This window comes from Engraulis encrasicolus, chromosome 13 (genome assembly GCF_034702125.1).
Source record: "Engraulis encrasicolus isolate BLACKSEA-1 chromosome 13, IST_EnEncr_1.0, whole genome shotgun sequence".
Lineage (NCBI taxonomy): Eukaryota > Metazoa > Chordata > Actinopteri > Clupeiformes > Engraulidae > Engraulis > Engraulis encrasicolus.
The window spans coordinates 19,896,703-19,916,176 of NC_085869.1; the positions used below are offsets into that span (position 1 = coordinate 19,896,703).

A 19,474-nucleotide genomic window follows, 5' to 3' on the forward strand; every position below is an offset into this window, starting at 1 on the left:
TAAATAATGCCCGTGCGTAAAACATGACCAGCGATTCACTCATATTATTGGTTTCTATTTCACTTACATTAAGTCACTTGCGTTCATTGCCAGATTTGTTTATAAATCATGGAACTCATGCTTGCGTACCCAGGAATAAAACGTATGTTGAATGGAGATCTATTCCTTGGCCTTTTTCTAACCTGAACCGTTCAGCCTAACCCTAAATGCGATGATAAAAACGCTCCAATTCATTGTCCAGACTACTAGCTTCAATATGATGCCTGATGCAGGTAGTCAGTGATGATTGAGGTTAGCCACATTTTTTCCTCAAGGGCACAACATCAACGACACTGAACACATCAACACTAGGCCCCAACGCCTTAAATAGTCATAATAATGTCCATATCTGAGGTAGACCGTTTTTGAGTCAGTCTTGCCATCGGCTCATGAGTGACACCAGGTAGTGAAGAAAGCCTATTTTGGCCCGCAAAGCACCAGTGGAAATGGAAAAAAGGGAGAAAGATCAGACCAGAGGATGAGAGCAAAGTGCTTTAATAGGGAAAAATGATTTACAGGTACGAGATTCCCATTAGAGAACTGCTAATTGTTTCCACACCATTAGTGACAGTTATCTAATGAAGGATTCAAGCCGGCACCGTCGTATATCACGCGGCTCCCCTCCTCTCGGCACAGGAAGGAAAAGGGTAATGGGCCAGGCGCCTCGTGCCCTCGCCACCCAGAGCGGCACCGGGCAGAAGGATCAGGATGGGGGCAACTACACTGTCAATTGTGCCTGTTGGGTTAATTCAATACTTTGAGAGTCCATTTAACACTCTGTATTTGTACTGCTCTGCAAGTGAAGAATCAACACAGCAGAATGTATAATGTACTCAGCAGAGGAACATTGTGAACCAGACATGTTTTGTGAATGGTAAAAAAAATATGTACATGCATACGGTGGCCATGGACTCCAACATGTTCATACCAGATTTCTCCAGTCGGAGAGGAGGGGCAACGCTCAATGGAGGAATATTGCCATGCACATACATGGCCATGGCCTTAAAGAACAGTTTTTTTTTAAGTGAAAGCAAACTCATTTACACCAAATAGCTTTAAAAAGGACAGTATTTTACATTTTGGTATAATTCCTTTTTTTAATGCATGTTGAGAGAAATCTCATAAAGGGATACAAAAACAGTTTTGTACAGCTTTTCATAGGGTAAAATTATACATTTAAAACAATGTACAGTTAAAAAAAAAGACCATCGGTAGGCCATTTTTAGTCTACACTGTGCATCACGCACATGGTTAAAAAAAAAAAACAGAGCAGGTCAGCAGGTGATTCCTTTTGCCTTCTGTAACTTGTAAGCAAAATGGTTGAGAACGATGCCATTCATCCAAATTCATCAGGGATAACGTTGGTCTTTTACTTACTCTCCTCCTCTTCCTCCAGCTCCTTCCTAAGACTGCAACCATACAAACACACAAAGTCAGTAACAGTGCATACAGCTCTGTATTATGTCAGCACTTGAATATATTGTTTAGTTACAGGGTGGTGCATGAACAACACTATCCCCGGCCCCTTACCTTTTCAAGTAGGCGTGGACGTTGTCGTAGCCATGGTATTTAGCCAGGTAGACCAGCACCCCGGTGGCACAGCGCCCCTCTCGGGCTCGGCAGAAGCTGCAGTTGCAGATTCCTCGGCACGGTGGGCACTGCCACTCCTGTAGCAACAACACAACCAGGTCAGCCAGGGAGACATGGACTTACACACAGACAACCAGCTCTGAGTTAACACCAGCCTACCAGCCAAATGCTGGTGAAATTTCAGTTTGGCTGGTAGAAAATGCCAACTTACTAGCTGCTTTGACCCATTAGTGAGTGTGTGTTTGGCTAGTAAGATTAACATCTACTAGTTTTGGTTTATCACCGCTTTGACCCATTTAGTGAGTGTGTGTTTGGCTAAGCCACTAGACATTTTTGGCTGGTGATGAAAAAAGTTAATTTAGAGCCCTGCAAACTAGGGCTGCACAATTAATCGAAAATAATCGATAATCGTGATATTGAAATCAGGATTTAATGGTATCAATTGTGACCTGCCTTCGAGCGTCCTTGAAGCCAGAACATACTGACAGGCTGGTATTTCTGGCCAGAAATCCCTCCACCTAAGTGTCATGCTATTGCCTCTTACATAATTATTACAATTCAGTTTTATTTCGTTCATCCCGTATATGATTTATTCTTGGTTATATTTCATTTTGATATAATTTAAAAGAAAATTCAGCAAAAGAAATCAATAATCGTGATTCCAATTTTGACCCAAATAATCGTGATTACGATTTTTTTCCATAATCGTGCAGCCCTACTGCAAACAATGAGGGAGAGTATGCAAAGCTGTAAGTTATAGTATTGTAGCTGTACTTACTGGATCCAGCAGAGCGTTGCGGACTTCCTCTCCGTAGCGGTTCCTGAGGCACGGCCCACAGAACTGGCCCCTGACGCCCACACACTCAGGGTTGCGGCAGTTGGTCTTGGTGTCGGTGGTCTTCTGTCGACACTGATGGCAAGTGGACCCCTGAGGGTGGAGGGAGGGAAAAGATATTAATTTCTGACTTTCCCAGGGACATTGCAGCAGATTTTGGGCCCTATGTACACTCAGATCCAATGGAGCACCCCCAGCCATATGTCTTAATAAATGGGACAGTGTGGGCCCCCCCTATACACATGGGGCCCTGGTGACTTAGTCACACTTTGCCTCCCTGATTTACCCTCCTGAACAACACCCCCGGACCCACTCTAGGCTAGAACTCATGACTTCACATCAACTGTCAAGTACAAATGGAGCGTGCTAGCCAGTGCATTTGTTGACCAGGTTTCTGGTCAATTGACCAGCATGGCTGTAAGGTTCAGAGAGGATAGGTTGGCATTTGTTACACAAGAACATCACATGAAGCGGCAGAGCAAAGTTGTCCAGGACTAATCACAGTGATGCCCAGGGCTCTAAATGAACCATAACCAACCACAACCAGCCAACATGGCTAGTAGATATTAATCTTATTAGCCAAACACTCACTACTCCCTAATGGGTCAAAGTGACTGGTAAGTCGGTCTTGTCTACCAGCCAAACTGAAATTTCACTACCATTTGGCCGGTTCGCTGGTGTTAGTTTAGAGCCCTGGGGCCAATTCAACAAAGTTGGTTCAGGACTAAACCAGGTTAAGTTAAGAGGTAAATCATCTAATAGAAGAGCCAGGAGTTCTCATTTCCTCGGATCAGCTTTGTAGTATAGCCCCCAGGTGACGCCTAGTCAGCAACAAAAACACCACAGCAGACTCCAGGGGTGATGGTGAAAAAAAATCCTGAGCCTGAACTTTTTCCCCTGCTCTAACGACGACGACAAGATACTGCATAGTGACGTAACGTAGGCCTATTTTGACACATTATTCAAACATTTAATAGCCTGTGTATGACCATTATTCAAGCTTGATAGTAGAAGAAAACCCTGAACCTGTACTTTCCGAGATAAGAATAACCTAATGGCTAATTATTATCAATGTTTTTATTTTTGCAAACTCTGTCAAGCCTGACATCAGGCATGGAGCCTGAATACTATCAGCCCTGAGACTCACCATGCTGCTGCTGTAGACCTTCTCCCTGGTGTTGAAGCAGATGTTGTCCAGCTCGGCCTCCGTGATCTCGTCCACCGGTCGGACCACGTGGGGTATGGCCAGGACTCCATTGTAGCTCCTCCTGCGTGGCTCTCTCTGCAAGTACAAGCCAAAATATCAATTAATATACTACAGGAAAATCAGAGACATATAACTCTGTTACAGTAGCCCCTTAATGCAAGCCGTACCTCCAGTGGCATGCTGTAATAGTCATTGAAAAGTTAACTCGCATAGTAGTACTGCAATACTATGACATATAACACAAGGCCTTTAGTAATGCACTACGAGTTAGTCCTTGCAATTCTGGTAACAGTACAATTATAACGCTATGTCTTAACGGGTTAACATAACTCCAAACGTGGCATTCTCCAAACCAGACATCACTTCTAATACACAAGCATTGCAGTACTTGTAACAGACATGTAATGCACAGGAGAATGCCATTGAGGTGCATTAGTTTGTGGGCTTATGATGAAGTCAAGGGGAAGTTGGGAGGCTTATGACGAGGTCAAAGGGGCATTTGTTCAAAAAAGGTTGAGAACCACTGTACTACAGTATATACCGTAATCAGAATACTTGTCAAATTAAATAGTGAACAAACATAGCCTGGTGAACCAGCGCCACCCTCTGGACGGCAAAATGTTTTGTCTACGGGTGGGTCTGGCCTCGCATAATGATTCAATGAAGCCAGAATGCCATGAATCTGGCAAACCAATTACAACGCAAAGATGTGTTTTGAATCAAAGCGGGCAGGGTTTTGAGGGAAGGTTGTTCTCATCAACAATCTTCGGATGTATTATGCATCAAGGCCAGACTAAATTAGACATCCACATTTAGTCTGGTTTATCAGGCTAGAACAAACACCCACCGGCTCATCTTCGTCCACCTCTTCGTAGAAGCGGCTCTTGCGCACCAGGCTGAACCTGTCCTCAGGGTCGTCGTCGGACACAGGGCTGGGCGGGCCGTCCACCTGTGTTCGGGAGCGCGTGTGGACGCGTGACGTCCGCTCTGGGTTCTTCTTGCGTGGTCCTCCCAGCGAGTGGCGTGGAGTGCGTTGAGGCTGAGGGGGAAGACGCACACAAAACAGCCCACTTGTGAGCAGCTGCTCGTAAAGAAAGCACTCTGAAGTGCAAGGTTTCAAGGCTTTTCTTCTATGAAAACAGCATCCAATGTAACTTGTATTTAGCCATTTAAGAAAATCGCTTACTGTATTTGCCATGGGGAAGGACATTCTTTTAGGAAACAGCCCAGGAACTTTGTTGATCTCTGCCATCAGTTTTGCAAGCTGAAAAGAGTAAACAAGTAAAATTAAATTAATGTCATTTTTGAGCGTAAACCCTTGTTCTAGGATTAACGCAATGTTTTGTTAACATGCAAGATATGACCGCTCAAAAACGCACCATGGCTTTGTTCTCTTTGATGTTAATGGCTCTCTTGCTCAAGAAGTTTTCTGCGTCCTCAGCGTCTGAGTCAGCTTCGTCTTTAACAGGTGGGCTGGGTTTGGCTTTGGGTTGGGGCTTGGCCTTGGCCGGGGCCTCCGGCTCGGACGCGGGCCGCTTCTGGGCCGCCTTCTTGACTGGGAACCTCAGGGCCACCTTCAGCGTGTTGGAGCGGCGAGACCGTCTTTCGGGGGCGGGCTCTTCCTCTACTACAGAATCACAGTCCGAATCCACCTTCTGTGACAACAACACATAGGAAACACTCATTTGGTAAGCTCACCGTCCAACTGCATTAGTCCTTAAAGGATGCATCCACCATTAAGCACATATATCCCCTTTTCAGAGTTCTGGAACCACTCTATTGCATTGCAGACAACCCAGAAAAGGGACTAAATGTGTGTAATAGTGTAAATATCCTTTACAAATAATAATTTAAAAAAAAACATTAACAAGTGTAAGACTTGGCCATTACAATATCGGTGACAGTAAGATCATAACACAGGGGTTAAAAGCAAAAAACTACAATAGTATTGAGGGTGACTTGATTGCTTACCATAGCATGCATCTCCTCAGTGAAGTTCTTGTCTTCAAAGCTACTGCGCGAGTCCTCTTCAGAGCTCACCTCCACAGCCTTTGACCTTCTTCGTGGTGAGATTCTAGTTGGTTTTAAGATCTTTCTCTGTGTGATAAAATACCAATAGTTAACACAATAGGCACATGGTGGCAAATTGTACTGTAGGCCTATCAAAGCCAAATATTCTGCACTTTGTACTTCATGCACGCTTGACAGTCACTTACCGTGGTTCCAAATCCATCGGATCCAAAACTGTCACAGCTGTCCTCTGAAGATGAGGATGAGGTTTCCATGGGCACCACTGTGGAGTTCCTGTAGCTACGGAGATTCATCTTGGTGGCTGTGGGAGTTGCCGCCTGGAGCCTCTGCAATGGCACAGGGAGAACTTAGTAACTCAGAAACAATCTCAACCTATCACACTCTGTACACTGCCTGCTTCATGATAATTTAACCCATTGTCTTCATGCATCTTACCAGAATATATGTTCTACCTTGATTACTGTGTAATACGTCTTTTTTCTCTCTCTTACTTCTACATCACAATACTAGATCATAGATGTATCTGTCAACACTAATTTCTGGTCATTTTTATCTTGTCTACCTCAACTCTCATAGTACGTGTTTTTTGCACATTTGTCAACGCAGAAAGAATGTTTTTGCACATCGCCTTTTATTTTACCCCTCCCTGGCTATTACCTGTGTTATATGCGTCTTTAAATGTCCATGTGGGCATTATGTGTCCTACGACAGGGTATGAGAGCTTGATACCTGAATTCCCCTCGGGGATAAATAAAGTTACTCTACTACAACCTGAGGTAACGCCCAACTTCAACCAACGAAGACTTTGCAACTATTATTCCTGTGTAATAACCATTTCTCGTGACTACTTCACTGCATATATGTAGCAGGAAACTGCCTTTGGTTCCCAAGTGTGAACATATGTTGCCCTTCATACCCCACTACAGGCTTCCCTGCCTGGGAAATCTGTGCCAGTTTGCAATTTACAACCTGGTAGCTAGCTAGCCAGCCTGGCCAGAATGGACAAAGGCAGCACATCTCAGAATCTTGTTACGACAATACGAGGCAAATGTGAATGGAGTACATCGTTATGTGTAAATAACGAGTTTAAACGTGTTTCATCTTTAAGCTGGGGAATACCTGAAAAAGTATAGTTCTACATCTAAAAGATGTTCAGTTGCTATCAACTAAACTTTTGTAGCTAACATGACCTGAATGAATGAAGCAGGGCTACAAGCAACAGCCTGAAACCATAGACTACTACAGCATACTTCTAATCATAAAATACATACGATCTTCCTGTCTAAAATGTTTATAATTATTAAATATGACCTCGTATTTGGAGCAATTTCCACACATTTACTGTACCTTAGAACGCATTTCCTTGTATCGTTGATTCTATCTGAGAGAACAGTTAGTAGCTGCAGCCTTCTCAAGAGAACTCTTGAAGAATAACCAACTTTCGCGGGAAGACTGAAAGAGGCGTGTGCCGCTTTCGCGCCACGCGTATGTCCTGGCAGCACTGTAAACCCGAATTAAATCATGCTCCTTTCAAAAGCAAATAAACAGCCATTTTGAGCGTTGAAACACGTTTATTCAGTTAATTTTTAAGAGCATTATCTTCGAATGTCTGATCTATTTTTTTGTCTTTCAATTATCAATGAAATATGAGGTATACTTTTACACACAGTACAGGACCTGCCCTATGGCGCCAACCATCTTTTAATCATTTGCATAACAACAAGACCTTTACCCGGCAAAATTCTCCCTCTGACCTACAAAACTTTTATAGTTTTTCATATTTATCATAATATACATATTACACACGCTCTGTACAAATGTGAAGCTATACACATAACATTTCAAATGCCGATTGCAAAATTATAAAAGGGGAAAATACATAGATACATTTGGAAAATGTGGACAGATTTCATTCTTGTTAATTTAATCTAATTTAATGACTCCACATAATCACTGTCAAGGTGGCAACGGTTTACATTTACAAATATAAAAGAAATCATCATGATATTCAAAACTTATCCCATAAGATATAATTAGGCTACCTGTTTTACTAGTGGAGCCTCAGCCTACCCATATATTTCCAGCTTTGACCTGAGACAAGATTGTAAATTGGAGCCTATCTGTTGGGACACTATGCAAACATACTTAGGATATCTAGTTATTCAGGTAAGGAAATAAAATAAATAAATAGCATTGCCAGAGTTCATCACAATGAAACATGATGCTCATTGAAACAATATTCTTAGTTTAACATTCTTAGCATACTTTGTATCCCTTAGGATAGCTACAAATAAATGCTCAAGGGTGTTTGTTCAGCCACCCATTTACTTTAAGAAGGCTATATATATTGGTCGCCTACATGTCTTTTGGCCAGGTGACTTTCTGTAATAAACAATGAGGTAAAAGTGGTGTTGAGTCCCTGCATGTCCATGTCCTTGTCAGTTCATGTTTCGTCCTCTTCCACCGCCGCCTCCTCGGCCTCCTCTCCTCCCTCCTCCTCTCCCCCTGACTGGCTTACTCTCCGGCTGCCTTTGGGGCTTCTTCGGCCGCTCCACCTTTATCCAGCCCCCATCGTTGCCCTTTGCCCCCTCCGGCTCCTCCTCCTTTGGCCCAGTCCTCGGGGCCATGCCAGGTATAGTCCTGGGCTGGACTTGGCAGAGAGCGCCAACGCTGGAATTGGACCGCGGCCTCCACCCACCACCACCATACTGAGCGCTCCTGCCCGCCACCTTATGCCCTTGGCCGTGTCCGCCAACTGTAGTGTGTGGGGACCTCCTAGCGTCCCGCGGACTGAGAGCCGTGTCGAAATAGGGGTTTTTGGGCCTAGAACTATATAGGGGGCCGGCACTCAGGGGCCGCTCGCGCTCAGAGGCGCTCTCGGAGGTGGTGCTGGACGGGCTGCTTCCCTTGGAGCCCAGGTGGAGGGTGGAGAGGCGGGGCGACAGGCAGCCGGCCGTGGGGGACGAGCAGCGCGACGACTCCGACCTCCAGGGGGACAGGGGGCTGTGGTTGGGGGAGCGCCTGACGGCGGCGGCGTAGGAGGACTGGTGGTGGCTCCCATAGGCCGAGAGGAACTGGGGCAGCGTCATGTTGCTGGGGGAGGTGGGATACGGGGGCGGGGCCATGGCCAGCTGCTGGCTTCTCAGTTCCTGACACCTCAGCTGCTTCACACGCAAACGCTGGATCCACTTGGGGTCCACTCCTGAGGGGGGGGGCAGGGGAGGGAAATGAACACATTACATTACATTTCATTTGCCAGAAGCTTTATAACCAAAGCAACTAACAAACGAGGACATAATCATAGCCAACATAGCAGATACAAAGTGCACAGGAAATATACAGAACAGCAAGTGCAGATGCAAAAAAGGGTTAATTACTTTTTTTGGTAAAGTAGAGTACACTAGGGCAGCTCAGATATTAGTCTAGTAGATAGTCACGAAAGAGGAGAATCTTTACTACACCTCAACAACACATCAAATCAAATAAGCAGGGCTCGGAATTAACCCGTTAAGATACAGCTTTATAAATGAGCTGTTACCAGAATGGCAATGACTAAGGCCTAGTTTTATGTCATAGTATTGTAGTATTATGGTAGTTAACTTTTCAATGACTGTTACAGCGTGCCACTGGTGGTACAGCGTGCATTATAAGGCTACCACACCAACCAGCCAAATGCTGGTGAAATGTCAATTTGGCTGGTAGAAAAGTGTACCTTAATTTTTGACTAATCAAAGTGTAGATACCGTTGTTAGTTCACATGCGACTCAATGATGTACAATGAACACATTATCAGGAGAAGGGAAGGGGGAGATTTTTTGAACAGTACGATAAACTTTCGAACGGTAGTATACACTTCCTAAACCAGGCAGGGGCAACTTTGATGATAAGGAGGGCCACATTTTTTTCATCGGCACCATCGGAGGGTCATATGACCACGGATCTGACTGCAACTCGCAAATTTTCAGATGCAGTTGGTTGCTCACTGACTACCGATATTGTTTGGAAGGAATAGGAGTGTTCTCTATCGGCCAACAATACAATTACAATTGATTGATGGATTGTAGTGTTTAAAAAATATCTAGTCATTATTATTATTATTTCTAATTATGTTTTATCTACGGGCCGCACTGAGTGAGGAGTCGGGCCACATGTGGCCCCCGGCCCTCCTGTTGCCCATCCCTGTCTTAAACCATGATGTGATTTCATATTTTATGCCATAGTAGTTCAGATACACCGCGCTCTTCCATGTGGTGCGTCTCCAGTTGAATAACTTGGAAGGTGAAAAAGTGGATCGCACTCGGGTTCTTCTTTTCTTCTTTTTTATTTTTTATTATTTACATAGCAGCAGAAGTGTAGACAAACGTTTCGGCTGTTGCCTTCGTCAGTGTTCATCAGAGACAGCCGAAAAGTTTGTCTACACTTCTGCTGCTATGTAAATAAAAAATAAAAAAGAAGAAAAGAAGAACACAAGTGCGATCCACTTTTTCACCTTCCATATTTTATGCCATATACAACAACCAACTTGGCATTACTCCTCCACTGCTGCTCCACTCTCCACTAATAAATGTGATGGCTGTGAACAGCCAAGCCTGGCTACCTGAGTTTGAACGGCTTCTTGGGTGTCCTTCAGTCTTCGGTGGGCCCGTCTCGATGACCAGCTCCACGGTTTTGATGATGTCCATACCACCTGTGGTGCTCCAACGCACTGCATGGCTGTGTTTGGTACACTTGGGAGTTTTCACATCATTCTGAGGCACAAAAAGAAGTGGAAACGAGAGGTCATGTCTTTTGATATTGTGAGTTATAACAGATTTTGTTAAGCTGCTTCATATTGTTTTGTATTTCATTATTCGTTTTGAGATAGGACAGTGCAGACTGACAGGAAATGAGTGGGGAGAGAGAGATGTGGGGAGGGATCGGCAAAGGACCCGGGCCGGAATCAAACCCGGGTCGTCGGCGTAGCAGTCCAGGGAGGGAGCTGGCCCACGGCTTAAGGAGTAAGATGGTAGGACCTCGCCCCTCCCGTGGCCTAATGGTAGGGCACTGGGTTACTACGGCGGCGACTCGGGTTCAATTCCGGACCGGGTCATTTGACGATCCTTGCCCGTCTCTCTCTCCCCACTCATTTTCTGTCTCTTTTCCACGGTCCTGTCAAAAATAAAGGTATGAAAAGCCCTAAAAATGTATATTTTTAAAAGATGGTAGGACCTCACTTGATGTGATTGAATGAAAAGTGAACAGCCTTCTTTGCTTACCTCATAATTCACAGTGCAGTCCACTATTTGGTTGGCGAATAGTCCAACAACCCATCTGTCCATTACAAACGGTGGCTGTAATTTACACATAAAACCTTAAGTCATTACAAGTTATAATTAAGTTATATACAGTATATATCTATATGTCTTTTAAAGGGACACTGTGCAGGAAATGGTCAAAAAAGGTACTGCAACTATGCTGCTCATTGAAACTGGGGTGCTTATTGCCAAATTCGATCTTTACATGAAAGTTTACTCAGTAATAAACTAATATGTTCTAGTTTGGCTCAAATACAGTCATTTGTGTAGCTAAAAATGCCCATTTCTTGATATTCAGAAGATCCCCCTTTTCATGTATGAAAAGTGCAATTTTCCCAGTCAAAATGAATACTTAGAATTTGATGGTGGTGGCAAGTATTCATGAAAAAGGTAACATTAGTGAATGGGTAGCATGAGTTCTGGAAATAAACAACTAAAAATCTCACACAGTGTCCCTTTAAGTACTTCCGACTGTACTGTTCCTCCAGAGCAATGCTATGTTGGTCATTGAAAAACGTGACTACCATGGCACTACACTACTTGTCTTTGACAACACAGAACGACTTGGTCATTCACATTCTGGTAACACCACATTTAAAACAGGGCTCCTTTTTTAACACATAAAAACATTTTGTTAACTATTTTTACAAATACTGCAAAAGTTGTGAAGTTTACAGATTCATTAAGCGTCTCATGGGTTCTTATTCTTATCAGTGTTTACCTTGGTCATTTTCAGGACGTCCACATCTGATCTGTAGGAGTTGAAGGTGACGTCCTTGATGTACGTCACAGCCACCTCATCTCCATCCAGCTCCATGTACATCTTCCATTTGCAGTCCTGGAGGCATAGGAAAACAAAACCAGGTAGAAATTATTCTCAGCATTACACAGCATTCCCGTACCATGACAGACATACATTTCTATGAGTTTTCCACGACTTTACCTGACCATGATACAGAATTTCCATGTTAACACATTTCGCTCTGTGGTCATCAATTTGTGATAATCTGTCTTTCAAATCGCCATTAGACAAAAGTAACAGCATTACACTGTTACAATTCCATGTCATTCCCTGACTGTACGTGCTAAATGGTCCAATTCCATGACTTTCCATGACTAGAAACACCTCTGTTGAATGTCCATGATATTCCATGACCAGTTAGTGGGAACCCTAATTACACATAGGAAGTTGCGGACTGCATAGGCCCCCCACATCTGGGCTTACATGCCCATGGGGACACAGGTTCGAATCCGGCCTGAGTCATATCCCAATCCTACCCCCCCCTCCCCACCACCCTCCCCACACCCCGATTTCCTGTCTTCATCTTCGACTGTCCTATCTAAATAAAGGCTAAAATGCCCCAACACAAATATCTTTTTTTAAAATTATTATTTACTGCAATCAGGCCCTTCTGGCAGCTCCAGTCTGGGACCCACATCTGGACCGTCGGTCTGCCTTTCCATCTGTAACTTAAATCAACAGCACAACCTAGAGGTGGAGGCCAGGTAATGGTAAAAGGTAACAGGTTCCTTCCTCAAGCTTTCACACCAGGGATAGCTAGTACATGAAGCAGATGGATGAACCACGACAAGTCCGTCAAATGTACCAAAACACTGAACTTGTCTCTGAGCAAATATTGAGCGTTCACTCAATCCATTTCCATGTTTTGTTATAGTTTGATGATGCAAAGTAGGCCTGCTGCAGCCCCAGCAAATTGTATTTGAAAATGGCAAAAGTAACCAGGAAGTTTTTTTGTTGTCTAAACAGGACGGCGTGATGTAAAACCACAGTGTCAGCCCCAGTCACTCTCTCTGTAGTTCACATCCGACTCAATGATGTACAATGAACACATGATCTAGGGAGGGGGAAAGGGATGGGGGGAGATTTTTTTCTCCCTATAAAGCTGCCACTCCTTCACCAAATACTGTGCTTGCCGACAAAGCACTAATGATTGTGTCATTCCCACTAACCACCAGCTCGAGCCACAGGCCATGGCTTAACCACACAGGGAGCGTGGAGCATGCAGCGGGGCCAATCTATTGTATGCTGGGATCACAGAGGGAGACATCAGAGGAGAGGTGCTAACACACTCGTCTGTTGGAGTCGCAGCCCACTCCTGCACAGCCCCCTGAGACTGGGGGTGAGGGGGTGGTGGATGGGGCTGAAGAGGAGGAGGATGGTGGTGGTGGTGGTTGGTTGTGGTTGGCAGTGGTGGTGGTGGTGAGGGTGTTGTGTGGGGTGGCTGGGTGTTGCCCCTCAAAGCGGCCAGCATCAGGAAAGGCTCCCCCTGGCTTAGAGGATGGAGCCGTGGTAGTGGTGCTGGCCCCCTTAGCCAGGGCCCCCTGGCCCATCGCACCGAGGGTCCACGCCATGCCACGGTCCACCCTGGCCTAATCACTCCAGCAGAAACAATGTCTTGGTAATGATGGCCAAGGCGACGACGACGACCACAGTGTGCATCTAATGACAACTCATACATAATTCAGCACCTTTCACTTGGCTGCACGACGATCTGCTCATTAGGCGTGGAGCCTGGGTGCTTGTCAGATGGTGGCCACACACTCGCAAGGCCCTCATTTCGCCTTTGAGAAGTGCAGCTGCTTACTATGACACCGCCAAGCAAAATAGGGATGGGGTAGAGAGAAACCGAAAAAAAAAGAAGAAAAAAAAACGAGAGAGAGAGAGAGGAAGAGAGCGGGTTTGTTTTATTTAGTGCAAAAAAACCTTCCAGTTTGTAAAAACAAGGCTGACACGGAACCTGACACCAGGCAGAGGAAAATAATTAGCCCTCATTTTCTCAGCCTCCTGTTTCCTTCTCCCCGCTGTGTTTTCTACCCACTAAACCACCACATGTCAGAAGAAATGGGAGGCAATTAGCAGGCTCGTTTCAGCCCCGACGAACGCACTGAAAGGGGACTATTTATGATGGGACAATGAACAGCTGAAAGATTAAATAACATTTGCCTTTTAAAAAGAAAATGACTTCTGGCTAAATGGGCCATTTTTGATTAAATTCAAACAGCAAGTGGAGAGAACCCAGCCCTTTTTTTCCTCCAGCATTTTTTTGAAACTAACAAAAGACCCGCTAGCTGGCAATGCGGGGGTGGATGTGATGTATCGCTTTAGATTAAAGATTTATTTATCTGTTGCTTTCTGTTTAGAGAAAAAAGGAGGGGGGAAAGAAATGTCTTGTGAGTGGAAAATGTGCTTAGTGTAACAGTGGTCAATATTTGACAGGAACAATAATGGGGCATCTCTGGTTAAGGAAATGGCAACTTCAAGGGAAAAAGAAGCGTGGCATTCTTGACACAGCGAGCATCTCAATTCAATGGCAATGACAACTTATCACAGTGTGACCGTACGAACAAAAGGAGACGCACTGGGGAGATGCAGCATGGACGATATTACAAAATAATGATTGGCAGAAAAACACGCCAGCCTCAGGACAATTAAAGAAAAAGCCAGCCTAATTATACGGTTCATGGGGAGAATAAACAGAAGTTTTTTTCCCCTCCTTCAAACATTTTGGTTTAAAATATAGGGTTAAATTTGACCAAGGAGCGACAGGCACTTCGATGAGCAAAGCGTTTTCGATGCTACTTGGCTGGTGACAGCAAAGCGGTCTCAAGATTCCTGCTTTCATCTCCAGAGAACCAGAAAATAGCTCATGCTTATCAAAGACGGGTGGGGGATAAAACAAGACACCCAATTTCAAAACCCAAAACATTAAAATGACTTGTCGCATCTTTTGAAGACTTCTTGGTATTCAGACGCAAATAACCCACTATCTTGGTACTTTCAAAACAAGTGCCAAAACAAGTGCCGAATCCGAGGTATGAGGATAAGGACCACCATATTATCTAGTTTCTTATTTCCCGAAATCATAAAGTAGCCCTCTAATGTGGTATATTTTGACATATACAAAGGGTTAACAAACAGGGGTTTAAGTTTGGCTAGATTGTTAACATACCCTGAAATGCATGTTATTTGCTAAGTAGATGGTAAATACAGTAGATGCAATTGTTTTTTCTTTCATTTTCAGCGCTATTATGTTACAACTGTATAACATGACATCATTAGAGCATTGTTTTCATCTTAAAAATGGCACAACAGTGCACAACATATTTATTGTCTTTCACAAATGCAGTGCATGTAAACAGTACATTAATGAAAACTCCAGTAACTAGCGTGTACCTACCGAGTGGCTTGTTCCTGCTTTCCAGTGGTACCCAAACACCAGCTCCAGATTGACAACTTTAATCTTCTCCTCCTCGTCCTCCTCCTGCGACAACGCATCCTGGGGATAAAAAGATGGCAAACAAACAATGTGCATATGTGTAAACACATGCAAATAAGACATCATTTGGACTTTATGTTTTTATCTGTGTCTTTAGATGCAGCAAAAACAACAACAACCACCTACCTTAACCAACGGAGGGAAGTGGAAAAGGCCGAGATAGTCATTAGCCAACTTCTCAATCTCAGTCTAGCAGGAAGAGTGAGAAGGGAAGAGAAGAGAAGAGAAGAGAGAGAAGAGAAGAGAACACACGGCCATCACCACAAGCAGCATCAAAACACCTCACTTCTGTGTGGACAATGGTGCTCTAATGACCAATACAAGTTGGTATGAAGGCTGGCAGCCTGTGTGTGTGTGTGTGTGTGTGTGTGTGTGTGTGTGTGTGTGTGTGTGTGTGTGTGTGTGTGTGTGTGTGTGTGTGTGTGTGTGTGTGTGTATTCTGGATTTCTGAGTGTGTGTGTGTTCTGAGAGTGTGTGTGTGTGTGTGCGTGTGTGCGTGCGCGCTGTTGTGTGTTCTGAGTGTGTGTGTGTGTGTGTGTATGTGTGAGCGTGCACGCACGCGCGCGCGTGCGTGTGTGTGTCTGTGTGTGTGTACCTTGAGGTGGATGATGTGTCCTTTGGAGGTGACACCCATGTCCCTCATATCTGCCTCAGTCAGCAGCAGGAGCCTCTTGCCTGTGATGTGGTTCCTCTTGAACATGTCTGCGTACAGCAGCATCTCACAGCCACCTTCGCCTGACAAAAAGAGGTAAAAAGAGTCCCTCAGAAAGATGCAGTGATGGCCAAAACGCATTCATTAGTTACAGTCCAGTGCCACATATTCCAAATGACTTGATTTTACCTGTCCAATTCAACCAGGTGATCATTCAATCAGCCAATCACCTGGCTGAATTGGACAGGTAAAACCAAATCATTTATAGAATACGTGGAACTACTGTAGATTGTAACAAAAACAATTTTGTCCATCACGGGAAAGATAAATATGAGTGATGATGAAGTATATCACCTCCAAACATCTGCTGCATCCAGAAGTGCTGTAAGAAGAAACAACAAGAAGAGAATGTTAAATAGATTAATCATGAGTCATTTTGCAGAGAAAGGTAAACCAGAGTTGGAAAGTAAAAGTATTGCCACTGTATATGTTGATGATTGAATTAAGTCATAGGTAAAATACATGTAAAATGGTTTTACAAGCACATGTAAGGGGAATAACTGGCAGGGCCTTTACTCTCTCAATCTGGCCTGGATAGAGATTATTAAAAAAACAGTATTGTTACTAACCACATGTTCTTCTGTCCAGGTATGTATGGCATGATTGGGGAGCAACTGCATGTGAAAAAGAGAGAGAGAGAGATTTAAAATAGCACCAAGGTCAACCATATGTATTTATATGCAACACTCTTAGGTCATTTTTCCAATCAGAAAAAAAATCAGATATCCAGCACATTGCACGTGGGAAAAAATATATAGAAATGACCAACACTAACTGAAGACATCGTTAAAAATCAAGACCTCAGCCATCAGTATGCCGGTCCAGCATCAGCATCCTGACACATTTCTCACACTGGTCATTCTAGCTAAATAGGGCAAAATGATTGGCTGACTAAATAATAATTTCGTCATTAAGGCCACACACACGAGGATGGTGCTGCATACGGACACAGGGACGCTTCCACTCATATGAAAAAAAAAAATCAGATGGAGGGGGAAGATAGCAGAGATGAGAATCTAATCTTCTCACTCCCCACTGGCTTCGCATCTGATATCCCAGCAGCACCCGGCGAGGACAGACACACTGTCTGTCTGTCCGTCCGTCTGTCTGTCTGTCTTGATGGCTGCCATTGAAAAGGGGCTGTGCTTGGTAATCAATGTGAGCTTCGTCTGCCTGTGTGCCGCCTGTGTGTGCTGCTGTGTGGCGTCGTATCGGGTCCTTCAGCCCCAGCTGCATGCCACAGCCATGCTCCTCTCCCTCCCTCACACACACACACACACACAAACCAATGCAGGCGGAAGCACACACACGCACGCACACACGCACACACGCACACACACACACACACACGCACACACGCGCACACACACACACACACACACACACACACACACACACACACACACACACACACACACACACACACACACACACACACACACACACACACACACACACACACACACACACACACACACATTCAAAACCCTTTCCCCAGCTGCCAAAGTTCCCCACATTCCTCATGGCCAATTAGAATGACATAATATTGCATTCCGAGCCGCCATATTGTATTTCACAAATAACCTTGCATCGGGTTTTTATTAAAACACCCAAAGCATGTTGTTGAGGAGTGCAAAACATGTCTGTATGGAGTGGAGAGGGTGGGAAAGAGCGTACATTGGAGCTCAGTAATTGGAGTTTCTTTCAACTCATCACAGAAGTCCCGACCCACACTTCCTCTACAGTATTCCTCCCGTCTCCAACAGCATAAGAGTTATAAGGCTTAGGGCAGCCGTAGAAATGTGAGAAGGGGAATTTGAACAAACACAAAATCAAGTTGCGGTGGAACGGACTAAGATCAGGAAGATAAGAGTTTAGGAGGGCCATTCTCCATGCACTAAAGGACTCCTTTTTGGCATAACGGACAGAAATCTGCATATTTTCGTAGAGGTCATACAGAGTAATGCTACCAAATACATAGTGATGGAACTAGGCAGAAAGACAACACAATACCTTAAAAAACAAGGTCTTTATTGAGAATATGTTGCAATTAAGGCACAGGAAAGCTTTGGAATAAGTACTACTATAAGTGCACTGCTAAAAATGTTACAAAACATTTTAGATAGAAAGCACTGCAACCTTATTATAGGACAAATGAGAATGTGATGAGAAAGTGGTTAAGATCTCCATTCAGCTCCTCTTACATACTTTACCAATAACGCAACACTAACTGAACATCAGATGCTTCATAGACACAAACCTTTTCTCCCAAAAACATATTACTCGAGCTTTTAGATACTATGAGTAGTATGTTGCATAATTTGTATGAAAATCTTTGCTCTGGTCTGACATGAAACATGTAAGAAATCTATAATATTAAGAATATAGGAGATTTTCTATTGCACACGTTTGGATACAAACGTGTGCAATAGAAGTGAACATAAAAAGATATATCAATACAACTAAACATTGTTTGCCAATACGTATAAAATTACAATACATCTTTAAATTACCTTAACATTTTGTAAAAAGGTTGCCATTTAATTTCAATTTCTAAGCATTAATGTGAAGCTTTGTATGAAGCAAACAATATTTCTCACACTTAATGTTGCTATCACCATTGTCATAACATTCAGAAACAGCTTTTCAGTCAAACTATCAATCAGGGCAAAAAACTGCTGGTGGCAAAATAGAGTATACTATAAAATGCAAAGTGATCGTCAAAACACTGCTTTGCATTCCTGAATTTCAGCAACACTCTTAAGACATAGAAGTCAGAGATGGTAGAGAACATGCTTGCCACACTACAGTAACATCAACCTAAATTTTGGCTTGGGTCAAAACTACTAACGGACACTGTGTAAAGGTAAAACACACGCCAAATCCTTTGTTACACAGAGTAAATAAGGTTTGAATCAAATGAAAATCAAATGAATCCCCCAAATCAAATCTAATTTCACGTATTCATAGCTCATCACCATAATCCTCTGCAATAAACAGATGAGCTGGTAGAACATTGTCTAACCACAAATGGCTTAAGAGAGGAGCAGATGTGTCTGTAGAGTAAGAAGATCACAGCAATATTTCACTGTCCCCTAATGCTGATGTCACCATGTGACAAAGTCGGCTAAATCACCAGTCTCCACACTACGGTACGCAGTAACCGCCACAGTGTGGTAGTCTCAGTACCAGCCCCATACATTCTGCCTGTGATGGCTATTACGCTGGCAAATGGCTGGCGGACGCTACGCGCTACGCGCTACGCGGAGGCTTTCTGACACGCACCAGCCCCGTATCGTACATGTCAATAGGGCATGACACTTTAGCGGGTGCCGTGAATGAAAGATTACAATGGGGGGGGGCAAATGAGCGTACAATCACCGCCAAGTCGGAGTGGGAAACTTTCTGTAGCTGTCGTGCGTGCGCGGGTAAGAGAAAAAAAATCTCCGGGAAATCTCAGGGCCTTGT

At 44.0% G+C, this 19,474-nt stretch overlaps 2 protein-coding genes across 3 annotated transcripts in view; both read right to left on the reverse strand.

The window, feature by feature from the left end:
* Nucleotides 1-518: 518 nt before the first annotated feature.
* Nucleotides 519-7,148, reverse strand: cdca7a (cell division cycle associated 7a). The gene is made up of 10 exons (XM_063213402.1): nt 7,050-7,148; nt 5,888-6,028; nt 5,643-5,768; nt 5,051-5,326; nt 4,858-4,935; nt 4,519-4,710; nt 3,612-3,746; nt 2,408-2,557; nt 1,570-1,706; nt 519-1,448 (listed from the first exon to the last, which is right to left on the reverse strand). Exons 1-10 carry the CDS (start codon nt 7,059-7,061, stop codon nt 1,409-1,411), a joined length of 1,287 nt encoding a protein of 428 aa, XP_063069472.1. The 5' UTR covers nt 7,062-7,148; the 3' UTR covers nt 519-1,408.
* An 821-nt stretch (nt 7,149-7,969) lies between these two features.
* map3k20a (mitogen-activated protein kinase kinase kinase 20a) overlaps nt 7,970-19,474 on the reverse strand; it is a 43,779-nt gene continuing 32,274 nt past the window's right edge. The window contains exons 12-20 of one of the 2 annotated variants that reach the window (XM_063213400.1): nt 16,576-16,620; nt 16,301-16,328; nt 15,890-16,029; nt 15,421-15,483; nt 15,196-15,294; nt 11,718-11,834; nt 10,958-11,032; nt 10,300-10,450; nt 7,970-8,904 (exon numbers count right to left, since the gene is read on the reverse strand). In XM_063213400.1, the coding sequence (XP_063069470.1) occupies nt 8,141-8,904; nt 10,300-10,450; nt 10,958-11,032; nt 11,718-11,834; nt 15,196-15,294; nt 15,421-15,483; nt 15,890-16,029; nt 16,301-16,328; nt 16,576-16,620 (1,482 nt within the window). In that variant the 3' untranslated portion in view covers nt 7,970-8,140. Of the gene's footprint in view, nt 8,905-10,299; nt 10,451-10,957; nt 11,033-11,717; nt 11,835-15,195; nt 15,295-15,420; nt 15,484-15,889; nt 16,030-16,300; nt 16,329-16,575; nt 16,621-18,020 lie in introns of those variants that run through there. The other variant, XM_063213401.1, reaches the window with a different exon arrangement.

Excerpts from the sequence above, each read along its gene's own strand:
- cdca7a (XM_063213402.1), bottom strand. Across the intron at positions 5,769-5,887 it reads CCGATGGATTTGGAACCACG|AGAAAGATCTTAAAACCAAC; the intron begins GTAAGTGACTGT and ends TTTATCACACAG. Across the intron at positions 4,711-4,857 it reads CCTTCCCCATGGCAAATACA|CCTCAACGCACTCCACGCCA; the intron begins GTAAGCGATTTT and ends CTTCCCCCTCAG.